The 18,017-nt window shown below is 44.7% G+C and overlaps 1 protein-coding gene across 2 annotated transcripts in view; it reads left to right on the forward strand.

Annotated features, from left to right (window-relative positions):
• The window catches only part of pitpnm3 (PITPNM family member 3), a 93,136-nt gene that overhangs the window by 37,453 nt on the left and 37,666 nt on the right, over positions 1-18,017 (forward strand). For both annotated transcript variants that reach the window (XM_042063912.1, XM_042063913.1), the window contains 2 exons: positions 8,388-8,458; positions 8,898-9,115. In XM_042063912.1, coding sequence (XP_041919846.1) covers positions 8,388-8,458; positions 8,898-9,115 — 289 coding nt within the window. The remainder of the gene's footprint in view (positions 1-8,387; positions 8,459-8,897; positions 9,116-18,017) is intronic.

An 18,017-nucleotide genomic window follows, 5' to 3' on the forward strand; every position in this document is an offset into this window, starting at 1 on the left:
GTGACTTTAATCTATTTTTTGTCATTTGAATCTATTGCAGTCATTGACATTTCTGACTCATAAAGGATTTAGCCTTCTATGTTCACTAGACCACTACTTAAATTATAATACAAACTCCCTCTGAATCAACCAAATGCCAACAGAGGCCATCTTCTTGAACCTGATCTGTTTGTGTGCCTCAGATTGTTTTTTTTTTTCTTTTCTTTTTTTTTTTTTTAACTGTTTATAACATTTCAGTAGTATGGCCCTGCCGCTAATTTTTATTTCACTGAGATACTAGTCTGGTCTCAATGCATTTATGTTTCCCCTTTAGCCAACAGGATGGAGGACCAGTCAGCGATGAGAGGGGATGACGTTAGGTTCAAAATCAATTGTGGCTGTGGTTAACGGTAATAGCAATGTTTCCCCTTTAGACAACAGGATATTATCAGTTTAGGTGAAGTAGAAAGTAAAGGAATCCCTTATCAATGTGATTCATTATGCTGGTCCAATGATTTCAAAGTTAACAGAATGTCTATGCCCATTACGATGCTAGAGTTGGAAACATTTCCCAATTGTGAGTACCCAGACTCTCTTCACGAAATCAAACAAAGTAGTGAGTCTGGTGAAACCAGGCTAATGTTTCAGAGCTGTGAAACTCCATTATGTTTGTATATCCTATGATGCAGATGTGATTTGGAAACCTACAGTATTAGGTTGAAGAGACTTCACAATCTGCCTTTTCTCACCAGATGAAGAGAGTTAAAGGTATTCTTAGTTACACATCAGTATTACTCCCCCTACATCCAGCTGAGCTCTTAAGATTAACTTCATTTCACTAGAATTTAGCCAATAAACAGAGTCTCATACCCACAGTCAGACATCCGGCAACTGACTCACCGCTCCCCGTTCTTTGCCTCCAAAGTTTACATCAGGGCAATTCTACGGAAAATTGACTTTTTGTCACATCTATAACGCCAGTGAAATGCCTTGGCATTTGTATGATGTGAATGATAACATTCCTTTTTTTTGTGCATTTTTTCTCATGTACATTCTTCAGCCAAAAATAGCAAATTTCACATTTCACAAATTTCACAAAATTCACATCATACCATACCATCACATTTTATTGGCGTTATGGATGTTACAAAAAACGTAATTTTCCATGGAATTGCCCATCAGTTTAAATTTGTTGCACAATGTTGCTTGTCGCTACTTCGCAAATGTGACTGAACTGAAGACTGTCCAGAAACACAATTTACAGTTTAATATTTAATACTGGTCAACCTTGCAGATAGTATTAACTCGGAGCAATGACTTTGCAATTGTAAACAACATTCATTCACCGCTCAGTCAGGAGAACTCCGTAGCCTTTGATGGACCCTGTTTGTTTGTCTTTTCTCATTTGTTGCTGGCAGCAAACTCTCGGCATGAGCATTTGAATTGTAAATGAAGCCTCATCTGCATCTTTCTGACCTCATCTCTGCTCATTTATCTAAGAAAAGCATCTGCATAGGGAGGGCCCTGCATTTGCATCAAAGGCTTAGTCCAGGCAGAGACACTGCCATGCTTATTAACAATGACTGTCTGTGACAGTAAAGCATTATTAGAAATCCCTGCATAGCTCTGTTACGGTACGGTACGGTACGCTACGGTAGTACACAGACACTGCTCTCCACTGGCGGAGTTTATGATTATTAAGTGCCGACCCTTCTACCTCCCCAGGGAATTCACCGCGATTCTGCTGGTCGCGGTGTACATCCCCCCCAGCAACAAAAACAGTGACAGGAGCATGGCACTGAATGAGCTGTATCGGGCCGTCAGTGAACAACAAAGTGAACACCCGGATGCCTTCACAATCATCGCTGGAGACTTCAATCACGCCAATCTCAAAACTGTACTACCAAAATTTCACCAACATGTAAACTTCCCAACAAGAGGACAAAACACCCTGGACCTTGTTTACACCCCACAGAAAGAAGCCTACAAAGCCAAACCCCTCCCCCATATCGGGCAATCAGACCACATTAGCATCCTACTAATGCCCCGATACAGACAAAGAGCAAAAGTCACCAAACCGGTTCTGAAGGAGGTGAGAATGTGGCCGGAGGGGGCCGTCTCACAACTTCAGGACTGCTTTGAAACAACAGACTGGGATATCTTCAAAACAGCTGCCACCCACAACAACCACATTGACATTGAGGAATACACAGACACTGTGACCTCCTACATCACCAAATGCATCGATGATGTTACAGAAATAAAACACATCACCACTCGGGCCAACCAGAAGCCATGGCTGACAGGAGACGTCCACAGACTGCTGAGGGCCAGAGACAAAGCCTTCAGAGCTGGAGATGTAGCTGGCCTAAGAACAGCGAGGGCTAACCTGTCCCAGGGCATCAGGAAGGCAAAAAAGGATTACACAGACAAAATAACAACACACTTCAAAGACAGAAGAGATGCACAGAGCCTATGGCAGGGCATACAGGCCATCACTGACTACAAGCCTGCGCCACGGAGCTGTGAGAACAACACCTCTCTGCTAAATGACCTGAACAGTTTTTTCGCCCGTTTTGAAGCACAAAATGACACTCACCCACAGAAAACCCCACCTCCCCCCCACGACCAACCCCTGTACCTGTCCTCTGCCAGCGTGAAGAGGACACTAGCCACCATTAACCCACGCAAAGCAGCAGGCCCAGACAACATACCAGGACGAGTGTTGAAGGACTGTGCAGAAGAGCTGAAGGATGTTTTTACAGACATTTTCAACACCTCTCTGGAGCAAGCAGTCATCCCATCACTTTTCAAAACTGCCACCATCATACCCGTGCCAAAGAAATCATCACCATCATGCTTCAATGACTACCGTCCTGTAGCACTCACGCCCATAATCATGAAGTGCTTCGAACGGCTAGTCATGTCACACATCAAAGCCACCCTACCCCCCACCCTGGACCCCTTCCAGTTTGCATACCGAGCCAAACGATCCACGGAGGATGCAATCTGCTCTGCCCTCCATCCAGCCCTCACCCACTTAGACAATAAAGACTCATATGTGAGAATGCTGTTCATAGACTTCAGTTCAGCATTCAATACCATAATACCACAACAACTCATCAGCAAACTGGACAAGCTAGGATTCAGTACCTCCCTCTGCAACTGGCTGCTGGATTTCCTGTTGCAGAGACCACAAGCAGTACGTGTCGGGGACAACACCTCAAGCACTCTGACCCTGAGCACGGGGGCCCCTCAAGGGTGTGTGCTCAGCCCCCTGCTCTTCACACTGCTAACACATGACTGTACAACCACTCACAGCTCCAACCATCTGGTGAAGTTTGCGGACGACACAACACTGGTGGGCCTCATCACTAAGGGCGATGAGGCTCACTACAGAGAAGAAGTAGACCTGCTGGCTAAATGGTGCAAAGACAACAACCTCCTGCTAAATGTCAGCAAGACCAAGGAAATTGTTGTCAACTTTCAGAGAGGCCACAAACAACTGCCACCACTGTCCATCGACGGAGATGCTGTGGAGAGAGTGAGCAGCACAAAATTTCTGGGGGTGCACATCAGCGACGACCTCTCCTGGACCACCAACACAGCATCACTGGCGAAGAAAGCCCAGCAGCGCCTCTACTTCTTGCGCAAATTGAAGAAGGCAAGTGCCACGCCTCCTGTCATGACTACATTCTACAGAGGGACCATCGAGAGCATCGTCTCCAGCAGCATCACAGTGTGGGGCGGAAGCTGCACAGATCAGAACAGGAAGACCCTCCAGCGCACTGTTAACACAGCTAAGAGGATCATTGGAGCACCACTCCCCTCCCTGCAGGACATTTACACCACCCGCCTCACCCGCAAAGCACTAATGATTGTCAAGGATACAACCCACCCTGCACACGAACTGTTCAGCCTCCTGCCCTCTGGAAAGCGGTACAGGAGCCTCCGCTCCCGCACCACCAGACTGGCAAGTAGCTTCATCCACCAAGCAATCAGGATGCTGAACACTCTACCCACTCTCCCATCACTGACAGCCCCCCCCACCCCACCAGCCAACCAGGAACCTAGGAAACTAGGATCCTGTCTACCAACCCCCACCCCCCCCCCCCCCCACCCCCCCCCCCCCCCCCCCCCCCCCCCCCCCCCCCAACACCGCCATGTGGAACTGCACTGTGACTGCGCAGCCAAACGTGTTGCTGCTTCACATCAAGCCTGATATACTTGAATTACTGCATACTGCATATCAATGTAAATATACAGGTCACACAAGCACAAGTTTAAACTTCATGTAACTGTTAAGACTATAGAAATATACAACACAACTACCTCTATTTTTTTTTTTTTATATATATATGTCCTATATTTCTATTTTGATACATACATGTTCTATATTTCAGTCTTGCACTTTAATTTAATGTTTATTGTCTATGGCTATGTCCATAGTATGTCTATGTCTGTATTTAAAGCATGTCTATGTCTGCATGGGAAAGTAAGAAACGAAATTTCAATTCTTTGTATGACCAGTGCATGTAAAGAAATTGACAATAAAAGCCGACTTGACTTGACTTGACTTGACTTGTTATGGCGTGCCCGAGAATAATGCAGTCATTGACATTATGAAGCTCTGAACATGAGTTTAGTTCTTGTGTTCTGTAAAGTGGATTTGCCATTCCAAGATCGTTTTCATGTTTTGTGCGTGTGTGTGCGTGCATGCGTGCGTGTGTGAGCGTGCATGTGTGTGTTAACCTGCCAAGATATAATACGCTTTCAAATGACATGATGGGATAGATCATGTAGATTTACAACATCAAAGCCTCATAACTAATGATTTGTCACTAGGAAGTATGTCATCAGTGAACAGGCCCCCTGTCCATTATGTCTTTAAATCTTTATCTTCTAGATTAATAAGAGACTTCTGTCTGGGCTTTCAAACACTAGGGATCTCTCCAAGGAGTAGACTACCAGCACTCTCCTAACAATACATGGCTTGGTTTTTGTTCACTGGATGAAAGAGATGTGACTGTCTGGAATAAAGTATATCCGGACATGTGTGTGTCTGTCTGTCTGTCTGTCTGTCTGTGTGTGTGTGTGTGTCAAAGCCTTTCCCTGTGAGCACACCTTACTGGCTGCATATGTGTCTCAGATACGCTACAGATTACAGAGTTAGGAAAAGCCTGCAGTCACGCTGATGTGTTGTGATATTTTTGGCTCCAGAGTTTATGCGGTTATCACATACATCGTTAAGTCAGAGACAGAAGTGGCATTAGGAGCTGAAGGCTGGTAGTAGTAATCCGGCGATCCAGGCTGAAGAGAGACAGCGATGTGTGATGATCAGAGGGGTAGTGATGACAGTTTCTCCAGAGAACCATCCCGACTTCGATAAAGTAAGCAGCGGACAATGCATTTGACGGCTTATTAAAAGACAAAACACATTGTTCAATGATGCTACATGATGACACCAGGCCTATATCTAGCCGATTGCAAGGCCATTTGAAGGCCTGAAGGTTTTACAAGCTTTATGTAACAGATTACAACAAAATGATTTACCCTCATAGCAATCAACTTATGCTGCACCAACGTCTAACCTATTTACCCTGCATTTATCTTATTTGTGCAGCCTGTATCACAGCTATTTCTATCAGTTAACACAAAAACGGTTTAAAATGCTGATTAAACAATGCCAAGGATGTGCTTGCATCCACCATACAGTATCACCACCTTGACTTCTCAGTCACATTGTTCTCAGCCCACTATGTTTTGCAATTTTGCAGTTGTAACAAGTGTATTTTTGTGACATTTTTCCACTCGCTCTCTGTACCATTAAGTAGGCTATGTTTTTTATGTTCCCCAGGCGCCTGCGTAATTGTTGACAACCACTTTGTCATTCCATTTCCTCCATCGCAGGCTTTGCATGAAAAACAATCCTTCAAACGAAAGATGAATGCAGCAGGAGCTGCTGTTGAATCTCAAGGATCTTCAGTAGTTATGGTGATTTATGTATCGGAAGTTAATTAAAAACCCACACAAGCGTAAATAAACTGGACCTTATCAGAGGCTCCCATACTCACGATGAAGGAACACTTGTGGAAACCCAGTGAGCTTTGCTGGCCGCCCGTCCACCCACCAGTTTCGAAATGAGAGCCAGGAGACCAAGACCCCCGTGAACACATCTAGTGTGCTACATGAGATCAGAGGAACTCAACAGAGAAATAAACACACACACACACACACATACACGCGCCAAGGGTAGGCAAACTCACTGGCGGACATCTTTGTGACTTCCTCTCCTCTGAGCCAGAAGAGTGACTTTGTTGACTTTGCGCCACTCCTCCCACATAAAGGGAGCTCCTGTGTACTTGTGAGCTCCTGTTGTAACACATATTACACTGGTCTTGCCACCAGGCAATCAGCTCTGTTAGATTGCACTGGTCCAATGAAGCTCCCGCTGTGAGCTTTGCCTGTCAGCCTCGAACAGCCTCTGTAGACTCAAGCAGCACCACAGACTCAAACAATGTCTATAGACTAAAGCAGCCTATGTAGCTTAAAATAGCCTTTGTAAGCTTTTTGTAGCCTCAAACCTAGGTTTGATCAATTAACTGAAAATGTATTGAAACTGACATGTAGAACCAGTCACTGACTTAGTGACTGATTCTACATGATTGGAAATATTTATTTATCAGGCTTCTATCAGGCTGTAGCTTTTACAATGTACATATTGGCATGAATACCTGTAGCAGCCAACGTGCGACATGTTCTGTATGGTCTTTGTTAGCTCAAGATTAGTGTCTATCTTGCGTTTTTCATGTGTTCGCATGTGTTTCTCTATGTGTACTCTTCACATATGCTCTAAAAATTAAAGTGAAGTGTTCAAATACGCTGTGGCCGTCCCTAATACGTGCGAAAAGCTCTGCAGGTGTGAATGACTACACATCTGATTTTGATGGAATTCTATTGCTAACAATAGATAGATGTCAGACAGGCAACTGAAAAAAGCTTCAAAAACGCTTCTGGTGTAAATTGGCCTTAAGGGTTCGCCTTTGAAACAATGTCACAGAAGTGTCTTTTTGTCCTTTATCAATAGAGTGAGTGCCATGTTTGTAACCCACCCATAAGCCACGTGAATTTTCCCAGCTCTTCTTTCAGATGGGCTCTATTCAGCCTTTTTAATTAAATAAGCATTTGGAACACCCCTCCCTGTGCTCTGGGGGCTTCTTTTTGTACATGCGCTCCATTCGACTGCAATGAGCAAAGACGGATGCGCTTACCATTCAGTTATTCATGACTAGAGAGTCGGATGCTTTTTCACGCCAAGAATTTTTAATCCCATCACTCCAGCACCAACAGCTCCTCCATCCGAGTCTGAGGCGGGCATCCCTTCTGCATCCACCCCCCGTCGCCTGACTCGCTCCTGAGGTGGAGCATAGCCTCACATGAACATACACATTCATATGCATAACGCTCACGGCCCTTCCTGTATGTCTCAATCTCTCCCTTTCTCTCACTCCCACTGGTTCCCTCATTGAGGCTTGCGCAGATAGATTGCTTTGACTGCACTGCTACACGCCCGTGGTTGCAGGGATGATCAGAGTGGCGTGCATGTGTGGAGGAGGGGGGTCGGCTGGCTTCCCCCCGGGCTGCCTGCCTCACTGCGGAGGTGTGTGTGTGTGTGTGTGTGTGTGTGGGGTGGATGGGGTGAGGAAGGTAAACAGGCAGTATATGAAGGGTGGGGCTGAGTGCCAGGCCCATAGCTGGAGTGACAGGGCAGGCAGGATGACTCCTTGGAGAGCTAATCGCTTTGGCTGGGAGCCTGAGCTGGCTGGCCCATACGCATACCTTCAACTACGGAGCCCGTGATGGATTGAAGTAGAGGAGAAAACAGTTCTTCTTCCAACAGCCCTATTAATTTACTGTGTTTTCCCCTCCTGCTCTTCTTCATCTACTTGTTCTTTCTTTCCTTCTTTTTTTCTTCCTCTCCTTATTCTTCCTCTCCTCCTTCCTCTCCTTGTTCTTCTTTCTCTTCTTCCTCTTTCTTTTGTCACTTCTTTTTATTCTCCTTGTCCTCCTCTTCAAAACAAGTTAAAGGTGGAAGAGGGTGGGAAATGTTGCAGCACCACCATGCCTTTCCCGTATTTGTCTTTGAGCTGGTATTGACTTTCTCTTCAGCGAGTAGTTGGGCTTGAACCACAGAATGGTTGTTAGAGTCTTGTCTTATATAGATTGTAAAAAGAAATGTAATGAAAGGAAATTGGATGGGGAGAGTGCAGAGATTCACAAGCATAAGATGAGCTCGCTGTGCTGCATTAATAATCATTCCGTGTGAGATGTTATCTGTGCATCTGTTCGAAGTGGCTCCACTGATGGTGGTTCCCTCTCTCTCTCTCTCTCTCTCATCTGCTTCACAGAGAGCCTGTACCGCCATGGCCGCCGGCGATGTCACCCTCAGAGTAGCATTGATGGCCTGGAGGATATGGAGGTATGTTCGCCCACACTACAGCACTCCCATGGGCAAGCATTTAACTATGCATGTGGCAGCAGAATGCCACGCGTATCTCTGCATGCATTGGATTGAATGTTTTAAATATTTTACAGTTAAATGTTTATTTATTTCCAAATATTCTTTGTTTATAGTGAATCATTTATACATGTATGCAAACTCACAGCCTGTCAACTCTAATTATTGATCAATGCAAAACTGCTCTTAATAAGCAGCTCTTAATTTTACTTTATTACTACACTGTAGCTGTCAATAGATAAGAATTTAGAATTTAGAATTTAAAATATGGGCTTAATGAAGCAAAAATGAGGAGGGGCTGTTACAGTAGCTGACTACCAGCCTGGTACTGCCCTTTTGCTGAGCTCTATTGCTCTTTGTTGTTTCATCCTGTCTTTTCCCCTCCTCCAACACCTTGAAGAAGTGCAAGACAGAGGTTCTGATCTTGCTGGTGCATGGTGGAAACATCCTTGACACGGCCGGCGGTGACCCAGGCACCAAGGCAGGCGATGTGAGCACGCTGGCGTCTGTGCTGGAGAAGGTGTCCAGGGCCCACTTCCAGGCAGCTGCGGAGCATGTGCTCATCAAGCTGGTGCCCTGCCCAGCCGTGTGCGCCAAAGCCTTCTCTCTCGTCTCCAAGTGAGTGATGAAAGGAATACTTATGGCAGGTTCAGCGTGTGTGTGTGTGTGTGTGGGGGGGGGTAGAGAGAGAGAGGAAGAGAAATAATGCCAGAAATCTAGGAATTAATGCAATGCATTACAAATACGTTACAAACGTTTTAAATGTGTTCATATTGCTTAATTAATGAATACAGGGTTTAAGTACCGGTAAAATGTAACCCAAGCAGTTTTTGTTGATTAGACAGATTGATGTGATTGGATCACAATTGATGTGATTGCTCTGAGCAGCCATTGACCGCATGTTCCATGTTGTCCTTAAGGTGGTCTGATTTATGACTTTTAACACCATAAAACCGGGAGCTTGCTGTGTGTAGAGTTGAATTCAGGAGCACATGGTGAGCTGGTTGGAACTTGTGCATCTGTTTGGCAACCGCGCTCAGTCAGGCTAATCAGTGGGTCGGCCATTAGTGGGCCACAGATGGCGGCTAAGATCTGCCCGCCGGAATCAAAATGTCTTGGCCAGGGCGGAGATGGCGCAGTGACAGCGCTGATGAAGGTTAAACCGAGGAGCGCATCGCCCTCAGCATTTCGGAATGGGAACAAACACGCCGGCGGAAAAGACGCCGCTACGCTAATTAGCATGCCACTGACATTTACCGTCCTATCAAGTGTGGAGCGGAATATGAAATTCATAACCTTTATGGCTGCAATTCTGCCTTTTTAACTGTCCTTTTTAAACCGCGCAGGCCTCCGTAGACAGCCCCCCGACTGACATAAAAGAGCATCGATTCACAAGCAATCTATTAATTGCCTGGCTGTTGCTGCGTGTCTCAGGGGCTCAGAAAAGACAGAGTGACGGAGTGAGGTGTTTACCAAACTAACTGCCGTCTCGTCTCAGTGCTGGTGTCGCATCTTGACAAGGTTATGCAGGGAGGGGTAAGCGGGGGGGGGGGTTCCAATCAGCGGAGCAGATATCTTTAAGCAATGGGCCTGTCGGTAAAGCTACCAAGGCAGGTTGATGTGAGAGCCAGCAGACACACACACACACACACACACACACACCTGTGACGGATCAGCCTTGGGAGCCCTCCTCTCCTCGCACCTCCCAGATTCACACCGGCGCGCACGTTTCCTTTTGATCACCACGGGTAATGAGGGCTTAGAGGAGCCGGAGGAGCCGGTTTGGGCTCCTTTGACGCTGGGCCGCATCGGACCCCTTGCGGCAGCAAAGAAAGCTGGCGGCTCAGGCTTTCATCCCTGCACCAGGCCCCAGGTGCCTGCCTGGGCTCCACAAAAAAATATGCGGCTAATTAAAACGGAGCTTGACTGAGCGTGTGCAAGGTCTGGCCAGACATATGCACTATTTTGAGATAGTTCTGGTGAGTCATTAAGGGATTTTGGGGTGCTTTGCTTATTCCATTGGATGTTGTGGTCTTTTGGCTCGAAAGCATGGGCTGGGGGGGCAGATGAGACGGGGGGGGGGGGGGGGGGGGGGGGGGATAAGGGAGAGAAATAAAGTAAGAAATAGTAATTCCAATGAAGGGAAAGGGAATTGGGAGGGTAAGCAGAGCTAAAGGCGGTGCTTCAAGCTGTTTGCCTTGTACTGTAGAAGCTCTCCATGGTAACATGTTGAAAAGAACAACATGCTTTTGGAGCACGGCAGGGCAGAGTTACTGCCACCGCTCTCAATTTCCTGCTCTCTGACAGCCAAAACTCATGCACACGCACACACACACACACACACAAGACCTCCCTCTCGCTCCTTCTGACACACTCCTAATGAAACTAGCTCACACACACACACACACACACACACACAGAGACGCACACACACACACAGACAAATACATCCTCTTGGGTGAAAGCACACACTCGGACACACTCAAACAAGCCTGCATTATCAGGCCACGGTAAATACTCTCCAGCGCCTGTGTAATTTAAACAGAGCTGCCCTCTGAAGCACACTCAGTGCCTGGTGGACGGCATCACCGCGCTGTTTATTTGCATAACAGTATCAACAATAACAACAACAGCAACAGCGGTGGCAGCAACAGCAGCAGCCGCATTAAACGAGTGTGGCGAGGGAGGAGAAGATCGCTAAGGCCGAGCGGCTAATTTAATCTCCTGCTGTGGCCCGTTGGCTCGTGGGGGGGGTGAGTCGGCTCGATGGGGCTGAGGAGTTCGACGCAGTGCAGCGCAGGGCAGGCTAACCGAGACAGCCAGCAACCGCGGTAACCAGGCCCACCTATAGATGGGTCACAGCACTGAAGCAGCCTCATGCTCCCTCTCTCCCTTCCTCCCTCTCTCTTTCCCTCCCTTCCTCTCTCTCTCCCTTCCTCCCTCTCTCTCTCCCTCCCTCCCCCGCGGGGGGGGGAAGTGTTTTCATGCGTTTTTTGCACGGTCCTCCAAGTTAATAGCTCATCAGCGTTTCTCTTCTCTTCTCCCTCTTTCCCAAGTGTCACAGGAAGTTAAGACTCTGTGGCGTTAGGCAAGGTGTAAAGTGTGTGTGTGTGTGTGTGTGTGTGTGTTGTGTGGGGGGGCGGGGGGGCTCACAGACGTGCACCTGTGGAGGAAGGGAATGAAAGCAAATGCAGCCGCGCTTTTTCGCCTGCACCGCACGGCACATCCAATTAGCGAGTCTGGCAGAAAAGGTTTTCGGATCGATCCGCTCGCAGTCGCACAGCAGGGGCACAGTGATCTCTTACGTGACAGTAGAAGCAGTAATGAATTATCGCTCCAAGTCAAGAGAGAAAGAGAGAGAGCACAAGAAATTGTAAGCTCTCTTTTCAATCGTCAAGTCCTGACAAGGGAGAACGTGAAAAAGTCTGCAGGTCTCCACAGGGGGGTCGTGCCACTGAGGTGTCTAACCTGCAGCAAAGGGCACACACAATGTTTCTCATTACTGCTGCCCCCCTACTCCACACCACTGCCCATCTCTCTTAATTAAGACCTGCTTACACACACACACACAAACACAAACGCAAACACACACACACTGTCCCTCCCTCAGCTCCTGGTACGTCTCTCCTCATTTAGACCGGGGTAAAATGTTTGCGCTGTGAAACCCACCAAGTCACACGTGCGGCAATTAGTTAAGCCTCAGCTGGAACCTCACTTATCACCACTGGGCTGGTCTGGACGGTGTGGGCAATGTCGGCTGGCCAGTGGTGAGCGGCGGCGGAGGCGGAGGATATTGATGAGTCCTCAAGGTTGGCCCATCTTGTGTGGGCCTGGAGAGACTGCAATGGAGGGCTTTATCTGATTCCGCGCCCTTATCACTTGTCTGTCAGACCTAATAGGTTGAGCGCTTCCTATTATAATGACAGGCCTCTCTTGCTCTCTCATTCTCGTTCTCGCTCTCTCTCTCTCCCCCCTGGCTCACAGAATTATGAGGGAATACAGCTGAGGAGAAATGCTCTTTCGACATTACTGGAATATGATTCAGAGTTGAGCAACACGGATCAATATCTTACCTGCTGAAACTCATCTAGACAGCTGGGCCTGGCTTTGTGTTTCTCTTCTCTGCTTTCATTTCACGCTTGTGCTGTGTGCTGTGTGCTTAATTCTCAAGAGTCATTCAGCCTCAGAAAAAGAAAAGATAAAAAAATGCTCTGAACACAACCACGCCAGCACGTGTGCTTCTTTGAGTTCTGACAAGTGTTACACATGCCCTACGGGCAGCTGCAGCATCACTCAGGGGCGGACTGGGATCAAAAATCGGCCCTGGCATATTTGGCCCAAGCGGCCCTCAAATCGGTCGGGCACACCTAATTAAATACAAAATCTTTGCCTTACCCTTAAATATGCATATATTTTCAACTGTCATGGAGCACTGAAAGTGATAGGCCTCGTTGGCTATCACTCTGTCTGATCAGAGGTAGCCATGGAGTACATGATCTCCATATTCAAGTAGCCTAGGCTATACAAGCAATTATTATAGAAGAGTTTCTGCTTAAATTCAAAGTATCATTTCAAATTATTCAATAGTAGGGCTGGGATAAACGATTATTTTTTAAACGATTAATTTAGCGATTATTTTTTCGATGCATCGATTAATCTAACAATTCATTTTTTCAATCCGATTCGATTCGATTATCGATTATCTCCCCATTATTTGACTAATAGCAATTTATGCATGTTGATTTACATATCTGAATGGAAAAACATGAATTCCTTAACATTGCAATATATGTTTCTTGCTCTTAATTTTTTTAAAGTAAAAGACTATACAAGTGCAAAGTAATGCATTCTTAGTCAGAGGTAGCATTCAACAAAGTTCAGTAGTAACTGAGTGCCTGTCACTTTAGGAGTTCGTGAGGAAACCCTTGCAATTGTAACACTAACAACACAGTTAAAAGGCTGCTGGTGTGTGCGGATGCAATTCATACATAGCCTAGTTAGTTCAAATAACGTTCCGTACTTCTCCTTGGGACAATCACTTTTAAGTCTTGGAAAACACTTTTCCATTTACATCGAGATTTTGCAAACATTCAGTGTCAGAGTCAATAAAGCCCTGCATGAGTAACGAAATTGACAAGCAACTGTAAGTAAGCATGCTAAACTCGACATCCAAACAGTACTCTAACGTTAGCTTTGAGATACTGCTTGATTGCATAACTTAGTTTAGTCTCCTCAATGTACTATGTTGTGATAAGACCTTAGCAGAGTTAACTTTAATGCAGCAGTTTTGAACAAATTTGTGCAGCATGGTCACGATGCTAAGCGGATTTAATAGCAATTTAGCAAGCCATGTTCTATGCAATGTTTCTATGTGGCAACAACAATCCTTCAACAATCGTGAATGAATATTTTGTTAAATGCACATGCAGAGGAGGGGCAGCGGGCTCGTTATGAGAAAGAGCGGACGGGGCCAGGCGCGCGGGAACCTATTTTTGACCAGGGGTGCTGAATAACAAAAATAATGGATGTCCGACGATTTCTCCCCTCCTGGACATGTTTTGGATTTTGACTGCTAAATACATCATTTTAGTGCGGTGTGCGGGTGATAGAGAGAAGTTTTAGGGATCAATAAAGTATATCTATCTATCTATATATCTATCTATCTACGTCCTGGGCAGCCACAAATTCCAATGTTCCGCGACAGCACTCCGACTCCACTGCACCCACCCTAACCCCACAGAAGCGCACTTGACATCATTAGCCTATTTCAGTATAGCTAAGTGTGACGGGTTACTCCATTCTACTGTTGCTTCTACACATCACCACGGACAACCACTTGGATCAGGTTTCTTTATTGCTGGAACAAAGTATGACAGTGTGGAATTGTGGGTTCAGCAAATAGATCTCGGGACAACAATCCAGTATCTCGTAATCTCCAGTCTGGGTAAAAACTATAGCCTACAAATACCTGAATATATTTGTGCTAGTTGCAAATGTAAATGATATATCTATGAAACAAAATAAAACTGTGTGTGATCGTATAGTAGCTAAGTTTTAGAATATCTGATATAAGCCTTGAATTACACAACATACATACAGTACATTTCAACATTACAATAGTGAAACTACTTGATCCATTTTACATTATATTGAAATAACAAAATAAGGAACATGTTTATCATTACAAACGCAGCACTCGAGCACATGTGGCTAATCTCCAAACTACCACGCTGGTCTACAATATAGCTAAGCTAGCGCAAGCTGCTTATCCATATAAAGCTAATGTATAAGGCAGCTTGCACAATGAGAATAACATGACGATGAAACCATTTACACAACATAAGAATAGTTACCTGGAACAAAGTATGACAGTGTGGAATTGTGGGTTCAGCAAATAGATCTCGGGACAACAATTTAAATAACATGTAAAGCAAGTGACAATTAGCACGCTAGTTCACATGAAAATATGCTTCGTTGCAAGTCTCTTAAACATGACTTTACAAGACACATAAATCATCAACTGAACTCAAAATAGTTAACTGAAATCATTATAAGTACATTACATGACAAAATACGAGACATATGTACTTAGAATTACAAGAAAACATTGTTTATCCCAGACCTCCCAAATTGCGTGACTTACCCAGTATCTCGTAATCTCCAGTCTGGGTAAATGCAACGCGAATCCCACTGTCACACTAAATCAACCTGCCTCTAGATGGCGTAATTGCATCAATTTTAATATAATTTAACTAGCAACTCTTTTTACTCCGTTACATAAGGAAAATTACTTTTCTGATCGTCAACACCACACCAGAGATGTTTGGCTTTAAATATAGGCTAATAATCAGGCTGCAATGATCTCGCAAATAATTCCTGAATAGCCTAAAGTGTGTCGTCTCCACAGCAAGAATGTGTCCTAATAATTTCTATCTGCGACTAGTGAAATGATTTCACTAGCTATAATTTATTAATTTGGCAAAACTGTACAACACAATTCAAGTTTCTTTCAGCTTATCCATGCTTTTTTGAACGTGTAAATCGCATAGAATATGTAGGCCTATATCAATCGTAGGCCTACACACTTGATCGCCATCACCAGAGCCCGTTTACAAATTAGACCACGCGGTTCTTGCAGTAACTGACTCACGTTCACGTTGATCTCTATAACTGTTAATTTTTAGTAGCCTATATTCCAACCAATCCATAACCCTTTTTGCTATTTGACTCATCATTTCACATACACAAATATAAATAATGACAGACAGCGAATTAGTAATTATTAAAAAAAATATATAACAAATTTTAAAAATCTATCTCCTGCCAGCAGGGGGTGCTGCAGCACCCCCCTTCCCGCGCCCTTGGACGGGGCAAGGAAAGGCTGTGTGCATAAAACACGCAGCTCAATGAAAGGATTTTATCTCATCTTTAATTTAAATAGTACAACATAGAACATCAATGTGTGACGGTCGTTTTGATTTCGTGGTACCCCTCCAGAGATTAGTCAACGTATGGGAAACACTGAAGGTGTAAAATTAAAAATATTTGGCGGCACGCGTTATATGCTTGCTATTTACCCACTCGCGTTGCTACTACACTCTGGCGGTTGTTTTGGGTCTGACGAATCGACGCGCATATTTTGCGTCGACGTATTTTTTGCGTCGACGTCATCGATTACGTCGACGCGTTGTCCCAGCCCTATTCAATAGGCTACATATAAACTATACAATGCTCAACTGACAGCATCACCAAACAGTTACTGAATTTGCCTATGTGTAAAGAGCTAAATTACCTAGATTGTAGTAGACGTTAATCACTGTAGGACAACTGAAACAACACAAAATAAATAGGGCTGTTGCTGGAAATATTTTATTCCTGTAGGCTATACTACATTGCTGGTACATTTTGGAACATTATAGCTACATTAACTAATTATCTTTAATGTCTTCCAGTAGCCTATCGTATAGGTCATGGGTTCCCAAAGTGGGGGTCGGGACCCCCCGGGGGGTCGCGGGACGCCGAGGGGTGGGTTGCGAAATGATTTCCATAAATCAAATAAATTTGGGGGGGGGGAGCTGTCACTTGACTGCACTTTAAAGACAGATTTTAATTTGTCCCGACCCCCACTTTGGGAACCCATGGTCTACACATATCCAACCCCTTCCTCGGCAAAACGTCGACATGTGAATACATTGAGCCAATCATGTGGTGTGATGTGAATACATTGAGACAATCATATGGTGTGTTGTGAAGACATCGTGCCAATCATGTGTTGTGATCTCGCCGCTGGAGCAAGATTGGTGTCGTGAAGCCTTGCGCACGCGCATTTCTGCCGAAATGGATGCCCGACGAGTGCCCAAAGCGTTGTCATATGGCCGCCGAGTGGAGGGACTTGCCTAAAAGGACTTTGTTTTAGGCAATCTTTACCATGATAATTAACCAGTGTTGTATAAAGTACTAGAAAGCAATACTTGAGTAAAGTACAAGTATCGTACTAGAAAAAGACTTTGGTAGAACTTAAAGTATCTGATATATACTGTACTTAAGTATCAAAAGTAATTTTCTGATATTTAATGTACTTAAGTATTTGAAGTAAAAGTAAAAAGCAAGCGGTTTTATTTTGAACTTTTATTGTAAACTTTATTTTGTCTTTCTTATAGTAAAGCATAAAGCATATTCAGGGTTCCCATATCTTCTTAATCTCACTCATCAAATCAAATCACTTTCTTTTCTAGGACTTTTTAGGCACAATTCTCTGAAATGAAAAATAAATAACTTATTTCTTTCACAAAAAAATGACCTGCTTGTAGGGAGAACATTTTGGTCATGTGGCATGAGCATTTCTAGGGCTTACTCCCCAGGTCACCGTCACTCACACACACACACACACACAGGCCACCTATGTCCAGCAGCTACTAATATGCCAGTCATTAGTTGAAACTGAAAAGGTGTCTGTTCATCTTCAAAAGAAGCTGGTTTTCAAAGTTGCCAGAATTCAGTGCCCGGGAGTTTCAGGCCCAAGACCGACCATAGTGGTGGAAATTGGATAAATTAAGCAACATTTCAGCTCTTACTATCCTGTAGTTTTTATTAGTACCATGGTTCAACAATTGTGTAAAGGTTATATAATAATTTACTTCAACTGAGAAGTTAACAAAAAATATTCCACTATTCCACAAGTTACCAAAACAGAAAGAAAGAAAGCCTTTGAAATGTAGCCTATCCCATGCTTCCACAAAGAGGCATATTGAACTAATGTTTAGGCTACAGTACATGTTTTTTGCATGGGTAGGCTATATTGTTGTTTGGTGATTTAGCCCAGTGTTTCTCAAAGTGTGGTCCGGGGACCACTGGTGGTCCGCAAGCTATCCCAAGTGGTCCGCGAGCAGACGTGGTAAAATATAATATAGATGAGTTGTTTGCAATATTGAACCAACTTGTATGTACTGTATATCCAAACAGTTCTGCAACACTGTCTATGTAAGATATGCCAGTTTAACTTATATGAATCCTCTGACAC

Source organism: Alosa sapidissima, chromosome 15 (genome assembly GCF_018492685.1).
Source record: "Alosa sapidissima isolate fAloSap1 chromosome 15, fAloSap1.pri, whole genome shotgun sequence".
NCBI lineage: Eukaryota > Metazoa > Chordata > Actinopteri > Clupeiformes > Clupeidae > Alosa > Alosa sapidissima.